Source organism: Meleagris gallopavo, chromosome 4, assembly GCF_905368555.1.
Source record: "Meleagris gallopavo chromosome 4, MGAL_WU_HG_1.1, whole genome shotgun sequence".
In the NCBI taxonomy this organism is placed as follows: domain Eukaryota; kingdom Metazoa; phylum Chordata; class Aves; order Galliformes; family Phasianidae; genus Meleagris; species Meleagris gallopavo.
In genome coordinates this window covers 38,518,995-38,539,349 of record NC_139407.1, presented here as the reverse complement: position 1 = coordinate 38,539,349, position 20,355 = coordinate 38,518,995, and the positions used below count along the sequence as shown (strand labels likewise).

The window sequence follows — 20,355 nt, the reverse complement described above, 5'->3', positions numbered from 1 at the left end:
AGGGTCTGATTTTTCTCAGTAACCTAGAAGAACTAAAACAGCATTTGTTTTGAACTCAGCAGCTCTGTGCTGATCTGGAGGAGGAAAAAATAAGTTTCTAAATGATTGTTTTCAGGTTTCTTCTTCTTTCTGATCTGAGAAAGGGAATTAACATTCCATGTAAACAATGAAACAGTATGGCAGGCTTTCTTATGGAAAAGCTTATGTAAGGCCTGTAAAAATCAGTTGTGCCTCAAAAGATAACACTAACAACAAGCATTTATCCACCCAGCTACAAAACAAAACTGCTGACTAAAGCGCTGCTCTGTAGTGAAAAAAGGAATACCTAAAAATGCTGCATACCTCTTGAGTAAACTGACTTGAATACCAGAAGTCCGCACATGGTTAATGTATAGTCTAGTGTTAGTGTGTTTGGTAAAATTGGTGCAATAATGCCCAATAAAAAATGCAAAATGGAGACAAAAGCATTATATTTATTCTAAGAACTTTAAACGTAACAAGACAGAACAACAAATTATTGAGAATACTTAACAATAAATGCATTCTGCAAGCTTTATTATGGGAGGTAGTTTACATTTAGGAAACACTGACTTAAAAAGCTTGAGCCAAAATAAGAGCAAGAAGTTACAAAGCTGGCTCATCCTGTTAGCACCTTTGCTCTGCAGCACAGCTTACAGGTCTGTGAGAAATGCTGATGTGTGGACATTAGTTTTTAATGCAAGTGAAAAACTCATTGCAACACTTTTTTTTTTTTTTTTTTAAATCTCATTCTAGAAGAACTTCATGGTGCTGCAAAATAATTTGAAGCAGAGAATGCAGAAGCCTAGTCTTGAAAAGAGACGCATCTGAATATATTAGAGGACAAATGTTTTGAATGATAAACAGCAGCAATTACATGTAAACAAAACCCATATCCAATTAGAGAACCTACATTAGAAAATCTACATTTGTCAGTCAACTTGGTTGATGCCAGAGGGTTGGTTAATGCATATAACAGGTGTAACATTTGTGCATCTTTCTCTACTTAAAATGAGAATCTGCAGCTCATAACAGAGTGTTGGATATAAACGGATAAGCTGTATGTTTAATAGGAGTAAAGTTGTAGGTAAAATAGAAACTTTTTTTTTTTTTTTTCCAAAATAAAGGAAACTCAGGAGAGTAGGATTTGTAGAAGAAGCTGGAGACAAAGCTGTAGGATACCACAGCTTTGAGGATTCATATTGGTGCCTAAAGTGAGAAGGCACTAAACATAAGAGGTGATCAGCTTGGCAGCTTGCACCAGCCATCCTGCAAAGCCCTTTGACTCTACCACTTTGGAGGCTGCTTAGGTCTCTTTTGCTTTTTTTGGCTAGTTAGCACAATAGTTATGACACAGGATACAGCAGTAGCACGTGAGCTGCACAGAGGGTGGTGAAGGGTTGGGAGCTCATGTCTGTGCTGCTTCTGGCTTCAAGCTTGTGGATAAGGAGGCTGGAGAAAAATTCCACATGCCAGGATATGCCTAACTCTTATGTGTGCATGTATTGAGCGGGTGTGTGCCTGTCTACATATGAAGAAAGTTGGTGCATTTCCTTGTCTGCACATGTAGAAAGGCTCATGAAATTCAGTCTGTCTTCTTGGAGCACCTCTAACAGCAAACTCCTTGTTTACTCACCTTATAATAATCCAGAGCTCATTTATAAAGTAGTTCTGCAGCTCCATCTTGTAAGCCAAGCATCTGAGAACTCAGCACATTCTTCTCCTGTGACGTTTTACCACTCCTAAGGTCTGTTCTGCACAAATATGAAGAGGTGCACCATGCTGAGGTTCTCTTCAGCTGCCATTTTTGAACTGAGCTTTCCCTCTCTGGCCCTCAGGTAGTAAAGCAGAAGCAAAGGAACCAGATAAACAGGCAATAAAATATATGACAGGAAAATAGTAAAGGTCAAGTATGCTTTCTTCTCTTTTCTACAGCACAGGTTATAGGAAAGAGAGGTGTCTAAAGTACAGGTATAATGCCAGCAGTACTTTTTCTAGGAATTGTAAATGATACATGAAAGAGATAAATATGCTTTGATTTGAGAAAGATTATACGCTCATGGATTTTGAGCCTGTGGCAAGGAATTAAATCTGCCTAGAGATAATTAACTCTTCTTATAAGGCAAATTTGTTTCTGCCACCAATAAAACTAGAGAAAACAGCACAGCAGTAATTGTGTGCAAGAGGAGGAATGAGAGTGCAGTCATACTCTCATTGAAGAGAGCAGACAGACACTAATAGTGACTATATTAAAAATGCTAATTTTTAAGAGGAGAGAAATAAACAGTTCTCCTGCATTTGCTTTTATGTATGTACATATATACATATACATGTGTGTATAAATCTTTTTCTTTAAAATGGAAAAGGTACAAAGAGTTATGTACCTATGCACTTTGCAGTGTGTGCTATTTTAAACAGTAGGTAAAACTTCGCTTTGAGGAACACGCACAGGGACTCTGTGGGAGTTGTTACCTTCTGGTTGGAGAGAATGAGAACAGTAACAGTGACAGGGTGTTCTAGTTCCACTTTATTTAATCAAATTGGCCTGAAGAGAGCCTGGCAAAAAATTCCAGTGACTGAGCCTGAGAAGCCAGAAGCTTTACTTAGAAGATCATTAAATTCTGCTTTAAACTTCAGACTCTCTGGAATTTTTCTTCTTTATGAAAAAGTTAAGCATTTTCATAAAGAAGTCAAATGGGTGCTTTGAAAATCTTTAGTGCGGATCTTTGACTTTCATTTCCTATGTACATGAAATACAAGGCAAGTCATGGTATATTTTTTAATGTTTTACTGGAATATTTTCCCATTAATGTGGAAAAAAATATATGTAAAGAAATAAGAAGATCGGCTTTAAAAAGTAAAAATGGAAGTTGTTTTGAGGGAGCACATTTGATTTTATGACCGACTTTCATAAAAGATAATAGCAAAGAAAGTAGAAGGAACCCTGCAGAACTGCTGCTACTGGGGGCAAGAGAATTCCATTGTCAAAGAGTGGGAAGCTTAATGGCATCAATAATTATTAGAAAAATTTTTGCACATTTTCCAAATTATTGTGCCTCTAAAAATGGCTATGGCAAAAGATTTTATCTTGCTTGTCTGTTTTTTATGGAGAAATACTTACATGCAGAAAAAACGTTCTGCGGTGGCAGAAAAGTTGCAGACATACAGAAAATCAGTATCTTGCACCACTTTAATTTGTCCAGAGGGATTAAATGCTGCTAAATCAAAATAAATATTGCCCTGTTGTTCAAAAGAGAGAAATCAGGACTACTGCTTATCCATTTGGATATGCATTGAAGTAATTTCCCCATAAATATTAAGGTGAAATGATCTATAAACCCTCTCTTGCTCTCTGCAATGGCAGTGACTTGTACTTGTTTCTCTGCTTCAAGCAAGGAGAAAACAATGTTTGGAACACTTCAAGTGCTAATGAGACGTATAGAGCAATTTGGTCAACATTCTGTTGGCCTACAACTTATTTTTCTCAGGGAGAGAAAGACTCAGGGAGTTTACTGATTCCCTCCTGAGTGCTCCCAATTAGCAGCAAGATGGAATAAAGACTCCTGCACCTGTCCTGAGGGCTCAGGTAATGCAAAATGAACAAGTTTATTTGTGCCATCACAGTGGAAAGACATGCTGAGGGAGGCTCTGTTAAGAACCAGGTGAAATCACCAATTCTTTTATCCATCTCCGGCCTTCAGAAGCAAGATCTCAGGGGACCTAACATCTACCAGGACATCCTAGTGCCACTTAGCCCTCAGCAGGGAATAAAGATAACTCCCTGTACTTCCCTTGAGCAGTCCCTTCCACTCACCGTTTCTCCTCAAATCAATAAAAACAATGAAGTTAAAATCTGGATAAGAATGAGAATCCTACCTGCTGCAGGTGGCTTCTCAGACTGCACTCAGTAGGGTAAATAAGTTCTTCTCAGACAGAAGTCTCAGACTTCTTCATTTCAGTCTCTTGACATTGCTGCTGCTGTGATTCCTGTGCTTACCTCCCACCATTACCTTTTCCCATTAATAATGTATTTCTGGATGACTTGTAGATTTGATGAAAGGAGACTGAGCTTTTGACATTTGGTCAGCATTGATCTGGCAAATAGGAGGTTGTTACCTTAAGCAGTGGCTTTGGCAGCATGTCAAGGGAGTAGGCGTCCAACTAGCTAAATCTTTAATAGTTCTCCCTCAACAGAAAGATCAAAGATTGACTACCCTTTTGCCTTTAAGGCAGTTCTTGCAGGATGCTGCAGCCAATACAGCATGGAGAAGCCTCCACAGTGACTATCTGCTGTTCTGGCACCATTTACAGAGACAGAAATATCACTTCCACAGCACTCTATCACTTTCTTTTTCTCTGTGTGTATAGATCTCATGAAAGCTCTTTTGGTGTTTGTGACATGATGTTTTGAGGCTGCATTGCCCTAGCAAACAAAAGCCCCAACAATTTGTTTGACCTCCAGCTAACATTCCTTGCTGAAGCTGGGACTTTTGATTATTACAAAGATCATCTTACACCCTCTCATTTTGAGCAGTTGTGTGCTTTTGTCCTGGTATTTTTCATGAACAACAGAAACTATTGCTATTGTTAAAATGCAGCACTTTTTTGAATATCAGTTGTGGGGAACTTAATTTAGGAGTTTAGATATGAAATTTAGGTGCCATGTAAGAATGAGTCTAGGAGAGGAGCACACAGGGGTAACATTTTCCTTGTTTTCTCTTTTCCTTCTGCATGTTTGCTCTTTTCCTTCTGCGTGTATTTCTTCCTTAATGTCTGTTTGCTTCATGACCTGCTATAGCCTCCTAATTCTCTTTATTATTTTTCAAGTGTTCAAAATATGACTAGTTTCCCTTAGCAACTTCAGTAAGGAAATTACAAGTGATAGTAAATGCTGCAGTTGTGCCTCTGCCTGCAATATTTTGACTCTCTGGGGCAGAATACCATGGGATTATGTTAGTATGGGTAACCACATATCATAAATAAGAATTGTTTTCATTCCACTATTGTCATAAGCCATTTTATTTTCTGTTTGTCATTGGATCAAATCCATTACAAACATCAAGTATTCAATTCAAAATAATTATTTCTTAGCAACATGTTGCCAATTTTTAGTTCTATACCTTCAGTACTCTCCCCTAATCCAACTCATTTCAAGGAAATTTAAAAATGTGTCCACCATTTTCTAAATGCTTCTATTAACGGTTTGGAGATGTGGGCTGGAATTTATACTCTAGTCCATCTCCTTTAGTAATTCTAACTCTGCTCTCTGCAAGGATGCTATAAGTGAAACATGCCTATATGTATGGTATGAAAGGCTGCAGCTGGTCCAGAAAGAGCAGCAATCTCTGTTCCCAAGGGACTGAGATTCTATGGAAAGATACAGGATGTTTACTTACCTAGAAATATATGAGCAAACCCACAGTATTTTCCTATTTGACATTTTGTTTGGTGTTATTTCAGGTGCCACTCAGGCCTCCATTCTGCCCATCACTCCCTGTGACCTTGTGGGAGGCCTGTGCCCATCACTGCTATGAGAGGGGCTCTCCTCTCCCAACTAGCACCTCCCAAATCAGCTACTGTCAGTGTGGTCCCTGGCACACCCTGACACCTTATTCAAGTGAATACCCCTCAGCAAAGCTACTGTAGGCATTTTTACAAGAAGACAGTTTTTCCTCTTTTATCTTGAGTAATTAGTACATTTTGATAAAAAAAAGAGCCTTTTTGAAAACTTCAGAAGCAATGCATATATGCTCCTCCAGAGAATCTCCATTTTCTGGGATTAAAATTCAAAATAATGGTGTTTTTTGAGTTTGAGGTTTTGTTTTGTTTTGTTTTTGTTGTTACTATTGCTTTTTTTTCTTTTGGAGGAAATAGAGACATCACTAAGTTCAGTACTTATCAAAGGAAGGAAAGTTATATTTTTGTGTAGAGAGTAAGTACATTAGGCCATACATTCGCTCTCCTGCTTATAGGTAGTGCAAAATCATCAGATGAACCCATAATTTTTTTCTCTTTAGTTAGTAAGATTGCAACAGACTGTGTATATTTTGAATTTAGCTCTATTGAGTATAGTATTTATGGTAAATAACGCACTTATAATGCATATATTACCATATAATTAAATTCTTCATTAATCATATGGTGTTACAGAGGGTTTTTATCCCTGTAAATATCTGTGGGAGGCAACTTCTAGCTCTTCCATCTAGACATCTTCTTTTAATGCTCATAGCCCTGGGCTCCTGCCTGTTCTTATGCCATGGCTGTTGTTATGAGGGGACCAGCCACTTCCTGACCTGGTGTTCCTGTGTGCCAAAACAATGTGGTGCACTGATGTGTTGGTTTAGGCTCGTACCAGCTCCAATGCACTGAATTTTCTTGCTCTTTCCTGCTAGGTATTTGGGGGTACTAACAGGGAGGCAAAAGGAGCTCCTTCTCCTTCTGCAAGTTAATTCTGTCTAGGCTCTTTCTGTGAGTAATTATGAGCCCATGAGAAGAGTCATTCCAAATTTTCTGTGAGTTTGCCATGTATCTCTGTGCAAATCACTCTGCTTTTCTGTTATTTACCTCTGCTGAGTTCTCTGGGACAAAAAGATAAAAACTTAGGGTATTTGTGCCTTATAAAGCCAATGAGTTTTGGCTTTGTTTGGCACAGGAAGTGAGTTTCAGTTGCTTTTTGGATACAGGAATGGAGGAGAGGAAGAGCAGAGCCTGGGCTTTGTGTGCTGCCCAATAGAAGGGCTGCAGCCACCAGCAACCTGAGAATGAATGCTTGCATCCTATACATGTAGGTTTCTTAATTAATAAAATAATGACTCAGTCTGAAGTCTCTTCGTTAAAATCCCTGAAAGTATTCAGAGAAATAGAAGGTTCAAATTATATTTTACCTTTTCTTTGCTGAGAACAAGCGATAGCCCTATTTTCACTAAGCAGCAGGCCTCCAAATCATTGCTCAGGGGGCAAGTAAGAGTAGCAGATGTCACACACTGCTCTGCTCCATGCAGGATCTAATTTTGTGCTGCCTGTATGGGTTCACAGCTTGTACTTGTTTTGTCCTTCCTATGCATTCCTTCTTCATACTTATTGAGCAACATGATGTGGTGTGTACCAGCACAGCTGCCATTCGCTGCTCTTTCTCATCACGTTTTAATGGGGTGCCTTTCATAACTCATAACTTCTCACTCTTCTTCATATTTTGATTGTGAGAGCAGAAAAGACGTCTTTCATCAGTCTCTTCTGCATCTCTTCATCCCCCTGAACACTGATCTTTGGGCCCTCATGGCCTCTTCCATTATTTAGTCCTAGGTTTTGATTTTAGAGAGGACTGCAGTTGTCTGATTGCTGCTTTGGGCTTCCCAGGGGCTTATGTAACAGTATCTCTGCAATGAGTGGGATGTGGGAGCAGGCAGACCTTCAGGTTTGCCTGATGAAAGTTACTTCACTTAGTGCACTGGGTCTCTCTGAAAGCAGCTGCTTAACTTATTTTTCATACAGTAGTCAGCATACCCCTAAGCAGCCATGAAACAAACACGGAAACAGAACAACGGTGACAGAAAACCGGTGTGGCTGTGACACATCTCCCCCAACCTTCTGTTCCCACGTAAGTGGGCTAAAAAAGGGAAAAAACATCTTGAGAAGGCTCCCAGGTGACCCTTTGTGTCACTTCGTGTCTGTCCTTTGTTCCACAATATCTGCACCAGCCACTGAACCATGTCACTGCATCAACTACACAGAAATGGGGCAGCTTCACCTCGTCTTTGCTTCTCAAATCCATTCAGAATGGGTGTGGTACATGCGTGCATATATGCATGTATGTGCTTTTTTGTATAAATAGGTCAGTAAGTCAATAACAAAACAACTTGATGTACATTTTTACCTTAAAATGTTACAAATATATTTATTTAAAGATATACACACAAGCCCATTTATTCTTTCTTTCCTTTTCCAGCTCTTCCACTATGCAAAGAGAATGTAAACATGCTGCTCAAAATTCAGATGCTCTCTGGTGGCTTCCCAGATGTTTGAAGTTCAATAGAATTTTTTTCTCCCCTAATTTCCTCACTTCTTCTAGTGAAGTGCTAAACAACCATTATTCTTTTTTTTTTGCCTGCACATTGAGATTCATCTGTAGGCTCCAAACTGCCTCAAAAGTGCTTCAATTTTGCATGAGCACTAAGCTGGGGACTGGGAAGCATTACCCACTGCTGAAGGCCCAGATCATTAGAAAGAGCATGTAAGTCCTCTGAACCAGAAATAAAAAGTGTGCAGATTTTCTTTGTGAAGTCTCGACTGCAGCTTTATGTAAAACATGAACCTCTGGCAGGATTTTTTCCTGGCCTTTAAAAAAAAACAAAAAACAACAAAAAAAAAAGCAACAATATCTTTTCTCAGCCACATGTGCCTCAATCCAAAGCAGGGAAAATTGGGCTTGGATTCAAAAGCTGCTAAGCGCTCATCCTCTAGTTTCCCTGTGTGTGTTTCCCTCTACCTTTGCTTCCCCATTTCTGGGTTGCTGCGCGGTAGGAAGGTTTGGTTGGGGGCTTCCTTGTGCATTTCTTTCTATTCCAACACCTCAGGGATCTAAAATGGTGATGGCTGTGGTAGAAAACAGATGTATGCTTGCAGCAGTTTTTTTTCAGAGTCCTGCTATACCAAAGCATGATTATTTCTTTTGTACGAGGAAGAAGAAAAAGAGGGGGGAATAGCAACAATAATAACACATTGTTAGTTGCGGAAGAGAACAGCACATTTTGGAGCAATTTGCGCATATTAACACAAAAATACCATGAAACAAAAAATAGCTTCCATTTTTTAAAAAGTGAGGGGAGGTTGTTATTGTCTCTGAGATGTTTATAGGTGAGAAAGAGCAATTCAAAGTAATTTTAAAGTATTGAACATGTAGAGAACAACAAGGTGCCTAGGTAATCATGGAATTGTTCGAGTTGGAAGGGACCCTTAGAGGTCATCTAGTCCCACTCCCTGCAATTAACAGGGACACCTAGAGCTAGATCAGATTGCTCAGAACCCTATCCAGCCTAACCTTGTAGATCTCCAGGGGTGGGGCATCTACCTCTCTGGGCAATCTGTGCCAGTTCTTCCCTACACTTATCATAAAAAACATTCTCATTCTATCTAGCTTAAATATTCTCTCTTTTAGTTTCATTTCTCCTTGTACTGTCACCACAGACCCTGCTAAAGAGTCTGTCCCCTTCTTTCTTATAGCCACTGTTTAGATACTGAAAGGCTGCTATCAGGTCTTCCTGGAGCCTTCTCTTCTCCCAGCTCTCTCATCCTGTCCTCTTAGGGGATAGGAGAGGGATATTGCACCTGCCCTATGAGGATGAACCCACACAGCCCTTGCCTGCAGCCCACCTACTCCACCCCAGCAGGGACCAGGGCTTGCATTTGTTTTCCACCCGTATCCAAGAATTCAATTTTGAAATCTTCCTTGCATCTTAGAACTCTCAATCCTTCAGATGTTAATGGGAAAAGAACAAAAACAGCTTGTTTTTACTAAAAGAAAATAAAACCCAAACAGGATGCACATTCTTTAATTCCAGTTCAAAGTAAAATCTCTCTGAAGACAGCCCTTTGTAATTTCTGTGGAAGTGAGTAAGTCAGTTAGCGCGGGAATGAGGATTTTAGCTCAACCTACTGCTGTTAATTGGTAATTAGATACCCTAGCTAATGTGCAGACTAGTGCAAACCTGATGTAGGTTTTAATGCAGAATTTTCATTAGACTGTTCATCTGTACTAATTTGAGTCAAAGATGTATTTCTTTCCTAGGGAGAAAGTTATGAAGAGACCACAAATAGCTGGAAGCCTTTAATTTAAATATTTGAGCTAATATTTGTAGAAAATTGTTTGCAATCTGCCTTCAGTTGCTTTCTACCATCAGCCAGCCACCAGTTAGGGAAAAGCAGCATCAAAGCGAAAACAGGTGCATGCAATCACAAAGGAGAAGGATTGCTGGGTATTAAAGCTGTTTGCTTTTTTAAAATATCTCTAGATATCTATGTGCCTATCTATCTTTTGTTGAGATTGCCACTGCTTTATGTAGAAAATAAGATATAGGCAAAGTGTGCCGTTATGCAATCATCTCTGTCCCATTAGGATGCACAGAGTACATTTTTCTCAGCAAGAACTTTAATATTTGAAGCTGTTCTTCTTGTACATAGCCTATTTATTCATTTTAGAAACATCACATTCTACAGCATAAGTACTCTGATGTTTTGGAGCAGAATTACTCTGTGACTGTGAGAGATCCATCTCTGCAAGGGGGTAAATAAATTCCATTCTGTGCTGATTTTATGGTTATTTCACAAAGGTAAGTGATCAGCCTTCTACTGCAGAGGCAGGTTTCTGATAGCACCTGTGATAAGCAATTACATAAATCAGATGGATCGTTTCAGACTATCACTAACTACAAAGATCATCACTCTTTGCTTTGGTCATGTGAATTGTAGCGTCAGAGAACAATATAATGACAAAGGACTGTGTAATCTGTTAACTTCCATTAAGTCTGTTTATGGTCATACCACTTTGGTGTATGGGCTTGGCCACTTTCACAAAGTCAAAAATATGGGGCTGTTTTAAGGAATTTTGAATGAAGCTTTTTGTATGAAATGTAAGACAGATGGGGCCTATGAGGACTAAAAATGCTTTCATTCGTTTTTGCCAAATTCTGCAGAGATGGTGCAGCTTCTTCTGAAATAATAGCAAAACTTCCATTTTAATTTTTGGTATCAGGATTCTCCTTCCACCTTTGTCTTGCTTTAAAGAGCACGTACAGGCATGTTGTTAAAATACACGGGCTGCTCTGAAAGCAGGGCCTCCTATTTTATTATATTGGCCTACAATGTCAGATGCGGATGTTCTTTGTATGGCAGTAGAGGTTGAACCTTCTACTACCAATATTCCATGACGTTTTATTTCCATGTGTCTTATTGCAGCAGAGGGGCAGTCTGACAAAATAATGTCTGACAAAATAATGTCTGACACAGGAGTGCATATGAAGCAAAGGTGTGGCACTGAACTTCTCCAAGTGGAAAAAAATGACATTCATTGATGCTTGATGAACATTTATGGAGACTAAATAGTGGTTGTGAGTACAGTGATGGATGGTGCATTTCAGCAGTGGTGACAGTAACAGTGGGTCTCTTCTGCTGGTCCAGATTTTTAGGAGCACAGCATGCAGGCTCCTGTTCATCGCTGGTGGAAATGCAAAGCTAATGCTGGTGGCTGTGTTGAAAAAGAGTGTTTTGTAGCTGAGAATTTTCTCTATCAACTAGAGTTATTGTGCTCTTTGCATCTGTTGTAGTTTCCACAGAAATAAATAGGAGGCATTACTTTCAGGGTGATCTATGTACTGCCTGTAAGATGTGACTGTAGCAGCATGTGGCATTCCCTACACCGTAGCTGTTTTGCTGCTGACTCCCCAGAGCCTCATCTCTATCTTCAGGAAATACGGTCCCTGATCTCTATTTCCCTCCTGCACAGTACAAAGGGAAATTTTGTGGAATTTAGGGGAACCTGTGACTGTCTAAGGAAAGAGCCAACGGTACCAGCAGCCTGTTTTGGCAGACTGCTCTTAGTACTGACTTTAAGACATTAAACTTGTAAAGGGTTGCAAGTTGCTTGCATGCAAATAAGCTGTATTTCCATACTTACAGTGGCTGTGAGATACCTGCAATCTATATGCATGAATCACAACAGTGTCTTTCTCCAGACCAGCAGCTCATAAAGTTCAGTCTCCTTAAGAAATGTGTTCTATGGCATATGTGATTGCTAATTAATGAAATACCTTTCAGGCAAATGAAAGCACAAAAGCACAAAAATTATCTGAGTTTCCACTTATAGAGAAAATAAATTATGCATCCTATTTCTTGGAGCTCAGAAGCACAGTTTAGTGTTGTAACTAAATAGCTTCTGGTTAGTACTATGCCAGAGGGTCAAACACATGCCAATATAATGCTTCCACAAAAATTGCTCTGTCAAAGTCCTGAGGAATAGTTCCACACACATAGGGTATTAATATCAAATGCCTAACATTTATGGAGACCAAAATGCACTGAAATAATTTCTTGGAAGAGCCATACCCAGTGAGGTGTGGATACTGACTTTGAAGCCTCAACTGACTCCAGACTGGAAAATTGCATTTGATTAATTGCTAATATTCTGATGTTTTCAGATGTTTACAGTGATCATTTCTCACCATAAGCAGTCATATACAGTTGCAGAACCTTATAAGGTATTTTTGTTTCCCTCTGGAAAGAAATGGCTCTGACTGGCATATCTGCTCCAATTAAAATCATTGGGAAATTTGCCAACTACTTCAGTAGGTGCAGGATAGAACCCATGAGTTATTATTGCAGTTACTAATAATGTACCATAATATCATACAATTACATTACATTTGCATACATTTAAAATGATAACATTTTTGCCTCTGAAGACCAGATTATGTATCTCACAGTTTGTAGAGCCTGCTAATAACTTAAACACTTGGGGACTGTGTTGAATGGAGTGTGTCTGGGCTTGATTGTGTTTCCAGGATACAGCTTATAATAAGATAGTATGTATATGAACCACAATCTCCTCCCCCCTCTTTCTTTTGCTCCAATTTTATTTTGATGGGTACCCCTAGCCCCTGCCTCTCCCCCTCATTCATGCAGCTGTGCTCCCTAGCAGCAGGCACGCTGAGCACAGCTCCCATTGCTCTCTGCCTTGCTCTACCCATTCATCTCCCCTTAACATGCAAATACAAAAATATGCAAACTTCTGGTTTCCTGCTGCTCCACTTCAGAGCCCAACTTGTGTCAGTCTCAGAAATACATTTAATTTATTGACATTAATAATTGCGTATATTGTGCTCCTAAATATGCAGAACTTTTCATTCTTGGAGAACCTATTTAATTTGTGGAATGCCATCACAAACTGGTTATTAAAAGGCTCTGAGCTGCCTTCTGAGCTTCTGTCCTAACTAAATAATTAGTCTCCTAAAGGGTTTTGGACTTCTTTTTATGGAAAGCATAACAATGTAACATCTTTATCTGATGTCATACTTAAGTGCTTTCAAGGTCTAATCGATGTGTTTAAGTAGCCTGGCCTTGAGCAGGCTCTCTGACATTTTTGTAGTTCAACTGATCCAGAACCATGTACGCAGGACTGGGAGAAGACAACAGATTTTTCTAGTTTGGTTGTGTTGCTGTTTGTTTTTTTCCCAAAAGATTTTCATCCTTCCTTGCACTCAAGTTCTAAAACTTCTTACATTGCTACTCTCTTGGGAACTCTGCTGAATCTTTTCTCATTCACACTGATCAGAAGAGAAACACTTATGTAGAAAGAACCTATCAACCCAAGAATGTGCTTTTAAGGAATTGTATTTTTTCAGTGTGCAATCACCATTTATTTTGGAGAATTGCTTTAAAATACGTTGATTCTCTCTATTTTTGTTTTAAAGCTTCTTTCTTCACAATCTTCTTGTTGCCAGAAATAAGGTGGTCATAATTAGACCCAGTATCTTCACTTACCTGTGATAGATACCCAAGATTCAAGTGGGCTGCAAGTGGATATGGAAACAGTTCTCAGTTTGCTGAATGCAAGTCAAGTTTGGATAGAGTAAGCAAATACCTTTCTCTTTCCCATTTGAGCTAATTGTCACTGGCAGAGTAGAAGTCCTATGTTGATGCTCTTTGTGGATTTGTGTATAATGTTATGAGGGACCTGTCAAGCTCTTCAGTTGCCTACATTCCTGTTGTTTCCCTTCAGTTGTGTTTATTATTGCATTGCTTTAAAATAGGAAAATCATAACTTCTTTCAGATTGTGGCACAATCTATGGAACTATTTTAATTTTGGATTTTTGCAGCCTGCTCAGGTGTTGTAAGAAAATAGAGTAAAAGTATGCTGCATAACTTCACTTGCTGTATAGTTAGCCATGTGAAGAACTAGACTGAGAATGTCAATGTATTTCTAGTAAAGAAGGTAAAATAGAAGAGATATTGTGTGAGAGAGGGTGACATTTTGCTACTTATCACTATGGCAATGTAGATTGAAAGGAATAAAATGAAGATGACTGTTTGAAGTCATCATCCTAAAGCTGTCTTGTGCTAGCTCTACATGTGAAGTGTACAAGCGATATACTGCTGAATGAAAGCAGACATACTGAACCACCTTCTCTATGAAATCTGATGTACAGCAATCTGTCAGCTGGTAACGAGGCTGTTGCTATCTGAAGTACCTTGGTAAATTCCTTCTTTGTAACCTAGCCTCAAAAGGCATTTCCTATTCAGGTTATGGTGAGGTGTGTTAGCAGAAGGAATAGGATTGTGTTTTGATGTAACAAGAGAAGGATATCCCTCTGTGCCTAACCCAGAGTCTGAAGCTGGTGAGGTGTTCCTCCTAAATCATTGTGGCTCTTTTTGCAAAGTGATGCCCATGAGCAGTACAGGGAAAGAGGGATTTCATCAGCCTTCCTGTGTGCCAAGGCAGAGGGAAAAGCAGCAGAGTCAACAGATTTCCTTACATATGCCTCAGATGCTTGCTCTGTAGCACAGGGAACAAATCAATATAGTGGAGATATCACTGTGGGGAATTTCTACATTTTTGTCACCCTAAGTTCTGGTCATTGATCCTTATATCTCAGGTGATAACAAAAAGTCACCATCTGCTTTGATAGATTCTGAATTTATAAAAAACAGTTCACCTTAGAGAAAAAGACACATATTTTTTTTGCTTGTAAACAGAAGGAGGCAGCAACTGAAGGTATGCTCCTGTTTGACCATGACATAACTCTTGGTATTATTTGATGTCCAAAGGCCAAATCAATTTGAATAACCTGATACCTATCAGTACTTTACGGCTCTCCCAAAATATACTAAGTGGGATAGTTTGTAATTCTGAATTAGAAAACATCTTGGAAATTCGAAGAAAAACGTCCTGCTGGTATTGTCCAACGGGAGTTGTTTTTGTGTGGCTTTGTATCTTCAATAGACTATCAGAGAAATGTGTTTGTGTCACAGATGTTAAAAATATTTCATAATCACTATTATTCAGGACTGCCATTATGAGCCTGCTTTCCTCAGCCTCCGGGTAACATAGTCCACTGTTCCATCAAATCCTGTCATAATCAGCCATATTACAAAAACATATTATTGTAACCTTCTAAGGCTCCCTGGGCTAGTGCTATAAAAACTGGGAATGAACTAAAGTAATCTTTAGGCAAACTGCAGTTGCACAGGGAAAATATAACGATTTTATGCATTTAATGTACATGTTCCCTCCTTCTTCTCTTCATGCTCTTCTCAACAGGACAAAAGCTACCCCTCAGACCCCATCTGCAGCCAAATTAGCTCATCAAAGCAGAACAAGTTTATAATATAGTGTTTGCTGCATATCAGGTGTCCACACACCACTTTGATTTGCATTCTTTGAACTCAGTTGCTATGTATTTCATTTCAAGAGGGAAAGCTATTAAGTGTTTTCCCCAAAGTATCTGATTATTCAGTGGCTGAAGATGTCAAGGATAATGAAATAAAAAAAGGGCTAGGCTGCGATGGTCTCTAGCAGGAAAATGCATCTCATTAGAAGGCATTCCCAGCAGAGAGGCCTGTGATATTACATGCATGAATTCCTTTCTCTGGTGTTAGCTGAGTTTTGGAAGCAAACAGCATGGAGCCCCGGTGACAGTGCATGGGTGTGTACAAACAGTAATTAATCCTTAGCTCCCTGAATGGAGCCTCTATGAGGCTGGAGGCAAAATCAAAGGGCTCGCTTGAAGAACACGCAAGCCATCCAGGCAGAAGCATTCTCAGCATGAATATCACCTTGTAGTCTGTGTGGGGGACTTAAAGGGCTCAAGACTGTGCTGAACAGAACGGCTCGTAGCCCAGCCTTTGGTGTATGGTGATGGGAGATCACTGAGCAGGCTGTGAGCCAATGACCTTGCCATTTAGTTTCCTGGCAGTTCTAGAAAGAAAAAGAAAATCAATCCTGCTACACAAAATATTTGCCTGTGGAAATTTTGTATTTAAGGCTGTTTGCGAGAGCACAGTTCTGAAAAGGTAATGGTGTTTTGTGCAGGCAAACACATGTTCATAGTTTGTTGGTACTTTGGCATTGACAACAAAGACCAAATACATTGACAAGGATGCATGCACCTCCTTTCTGTCCTTTTTTCTGATATCTTGTCAGTAATGAAGAGTATTTTGGACAGGCTATGCCTTTTTAAGTGGAGAAAGAGGATGTGTTGGTATGAAGTTCAGTGGTGGCTGTTAGATGATTACCGTTACCAACAATTCCTGCAGTGGTATCTGAGACACCACAACATTTCCTTGCACTTAGAAGTAAAAGAGTTTCCAACAGAGAGTACTCTGTGGGAAATGTGGCCAAATCTGGTGGTCTGCTGGTAAGGGCAGATGTATTTAGGGACTGCACTGAGACAAACTGTGGCCAGGGAGACTGTCAGAAACTGAAGTATATTGTAAATGTCTTACAAAATCATCTAAAAAATTCTGCAGTATTTCCAGAATATGTGGCAGTAACAGTCTCCAAACTGACATCTTGCTATAACTGTGCTGCAACACTTGTGCCCATCATTACAGAGCACCAGGACATTTTATAAAATAGCAAAATCTATCTTCCTGTGCAGTCAGTTCAGTGCAGTTCAGTGTCAGAGTGAGCAGGACATTTCCCCATGGTGTATCTGTGTAGCCAAAAGAGGTAAAATGCAAGAGGGCTAAGGGAGTTATATAAGCTGAATGACTCTATAATTTTCTGATATTTGTATTAAAATAAAACCAGGTTGATCATCATTTGATGTAAATCATCCTGTGGACATGATACAATTTATGTCAGCTGAGGTGCTTATCCTTTTATTTGTCAAACAGGCACACGATATAGAATAAATGTCATGATTAGAGTGATTTATTTTTCAGTTATCATTTCTTGTTTTTGCAAACAAATTGTTGCTTTTCTTCTTTCATATCCTTATTGCTGCAAGATCGGCAGAGCATCAGAAGGTCTCAACCTTGCAAGCAGACTTTTGATCCTTCCTTTCTTCCTTCCTTTATACATAATTCTGACCAGTGCTCCTTTTACCCTCCCAGGTCTGATTGTCCGTGAGGTGAGCATCGAGATTTCCCGCCAGCAGGTGGAGGAGCTCTTTGGGCCCGAGGACTACTGGTGCCAGTGCGTTGCCTGGAGCTCAGCTGGCACCACCAAGAGCCGCAAGGCCTACGTCCGCATTGCATGTGAGTGCTGTGCCGGTGTGGGAGGGGTGAGGGAAAGAGGAGTCTGTGCCATCTGGGAGAGAGATTTTGTCCCGCATGTTGGACTTTGTGTTTTCTGACATAATGGATGTGTACTAAAGTTCAGTCCTTCAGACGCATAAAAAAATTTCTGTTTATTCTGTTCTTAAGAGCAAGGAGATGTTCAAGGTTAGGTTGGATGGAACTTTAGCAACATGATCTAGTGGAAAGCATCCCTGCCCACGGTGTTGGGGAGGATTGGACCATGTGATACCTCAGGGTCCTTTCCACTCCAAACATTTCCATGGTTCTGTGATTCTGAGGTCTCATTCTTCTCCTTTGTGTGGGAGGAAAGCAGCAAAAGCAATATTTCCTGTGTACAACAATTACATGTCTCAAGTGTCTGAAGCTAATGAGTAGCAACATTGTCAAAGCAAGCTCTGGAACAAGGTGACAAGCATTCTTTTATATCTCTGCAATCACATGATAAAGCTATTTTTGCTACACAAAAGAAAAAAAGCATGTGTTTAGTATATCCTGTAACAAGATTGGTAATATAAGACTGCAAGCGGTTGTCTCAGTCCTAATACTTCATCTCTGTTATTCACGGTTACTAACCTCCATGTTTATTATGGACAACTCCCAGCTTAGACCCCAAGAACTCAGAGCAGGCAGCTCCCTGAAAACAGATCTTCATTTGACTGTACAAATATTTAATGTTCGTTAATTTTCAAAGAGGTGCTTTTCTTTGTAATAGAGTAGCCACACTTGGGACTCCTGTTTCATACAATCAAATCCTGTTTTATATAATGGGAACAAAATATTTCACCCAGAATTGTATCTCTTGCACAGTTTTCATCTCAAGAAAAACATGTTTTGGGAGAAAAGGTCATTAAGAGCTCAGTTTCCAGCATACTTATATTTCCTGCACCAACCTTAACAATTTATAATGAAAAAAGAAATCTTCCAGCCAAATAAAGCTTTTCACAGACACATTAGAGGAAGGACTGATAGAATGACTCTTCTGTTTTAAGCTCTTCATTTAAAGCTTTATTCTTGTTTTATTCTTGTAAAAATTCTCAAATACACATTTTCAAATGCTTTTCCTCCAAGTAACTTACTGGAAATAGAGGACTTCCACCTTTGAGCACAAGACTAGCCTCAGAGAATAATTTCTCCAGAGTTAAGGTAATTAAAAATATTGCACATGGTCACCCTAAAAGATTAGAAATGCTATTAAATATGTATAAAGTGTTTCCATATGCTAGAAAACTTCTCAAGACTTCAGTTATTTTCTTATTTTGTACTGAAACAAAAAAGGCATTCCATTTTTTTTTTTTCTTCCAAGCAGTCAGCACTTCAAGGAGGCTTAGCAATGTTTGACCAGGTTTTTTAGATTATGAGCTCTGTGTTAACTCATTAAGTCGATTTTCATGTCCTGCCAGTTAGCCTGTGACAGATGACCACTGTATTAATGCAGTTAGAAAGTCCGAATACATATCACTTGATACATATCACAGAACTTCTGTGCATTGTTACATCTATGCATTAAATTTTTATATATAACATAATCTTTGTACTCATACACAAGTTTGTTTTGTGGTTTTTTTTTTAATATCAGTTGACATTTCTTCCCAGGTGTCCAAATTTCTATTGAAAACACTCATACTACAGATTTTGCTTCTTTTTCTTCCTATATTGTGGAGAGAGAAGAACAGTTTAGTGATTTTTGTAGTGTCTTGGGGTTTCTTTTAGAACAGTCCAATTAAAGAAATTCCAGAGAGTATTACATGCTTGTCACTCAAACATGGCTTTGGTATTTTAGTGTAGATTTTATCATTTGTTTCTGAGCTTGGGTTTCTTCAACAGTTTTGACTTAGCCAAAGTCAAAACCTTCCCTCCTTGGGACTAGGAGTTGAAGTGTTAGGCTGTCAGACTGCAGGTTTTCAAACAACTGTAGAGACATCTCTGCAGAATTGTCTGTTTCCAACTTCACAGATTTCTATAAATTTCTGAGGAACTCAGGACCACTCTTTTAGGAACTCAAACATCTGATGAAGGCTATATGCCTCCCTCTGTGATGTGATTTCGTTTGCAAGATTACTATTTTAAACAGTGAAGTATGCTGTATCTTTGTTTATCAGTACTCACAGTATTTATTTCAGAGGATCAAATCTGTACTATCCGTATAATGGTTGTGTCCTACCTAAACTTTAAATACATCTGAAAAGTCTTCTGATGTCTACACAGTGTGCCGTGAGACTGAGATATAAGGGAGGGTCTGTGCAGTATTTATGAATCTGGAAGACCAAAGATGTCCAAGATTTAGGAGAGGCAGAAGTGTCCAGTTCTGCCTGCATTTGTAGTTGCATGCTTATGGCACCAATGCAGTTTTCATTTTTAATTCATACAAAAGGGAGCGCTGATACCGCTATGTATCAGTGAAGTGAATGGAGCATTCAAAGTGTTCTGTTTAAGTTAAATTATGGCATATTTTAATACCCAAACCTGGAGGTGTCATCTCAACAGCTGCAACTGTAGCATAACTTGTCATTCCAATCACATTAAGAAAAAACATATTCTGCCGTTCTCCCTCTCTTCCTTCTCCTTCTCTTTCTCTCTTTTCTCCCTTATGATCACTGGTCTTATTCTGGAATTATGATGAGACAGTGTCATCTCAAGGACTGGAGCCACACTGTTAAAACAAACAAACAAAAAAATAGCATTCAACATCTCTGTTCACTGAGCATGTAATGGAATTAACTGAAAAGTAATTTGGAAGTGTGAAAAATGTGCATCCTGGAAAAGCGGCTTTTATTTGTTTAATGCAGGGTCAGGCATGTGTCAGAAAGTATATAACAACCCAGTCAATGAAAGTTCTCTATGAAAATCAATTGCAACATCGCCCTGGCCAAGTAAGAGCTCCAGTTGTTCAGGAAGGGAGTAATCTATAAATATGGAGGGAGGCTACATTTTAAAGGCTGCACATGCTAGCAATATAAACAGGAAGAGTCTCAGTCTAAAGCCAATATCCTGGGTCCTCTAAGTGTTCGTGTAGGGTAGGAAGCCACTCCCTTCTGGGCTGTCTTTTT

General features: G+C 39.2%; 1 protein-coding gene across 2 annotated transcripts in view; it reads left to right on the top strand.

Moving 5' to 3' along the window:
• The window catches only part of UNC5C (unc-5 netrin receptor C), a 237,948-nt gene that overhangs the window by 153,480 nt on the left and 64,113 nt on the right, over window positions 1-20,355 (top strand). For both annotated transcript variants that reach the window (XM_085222923.1, XM_085222922.1), the window contains exon 3: window positions 17,123-17,266. In XM_085222923.1, the coding sequence (XP_085079049.1) occupies window positions 17,123-17,266 (144 nt within the window). The remainder of the gene's footprint in view (window positions 1-17,122; window positions 17,267-20,355) is intronic.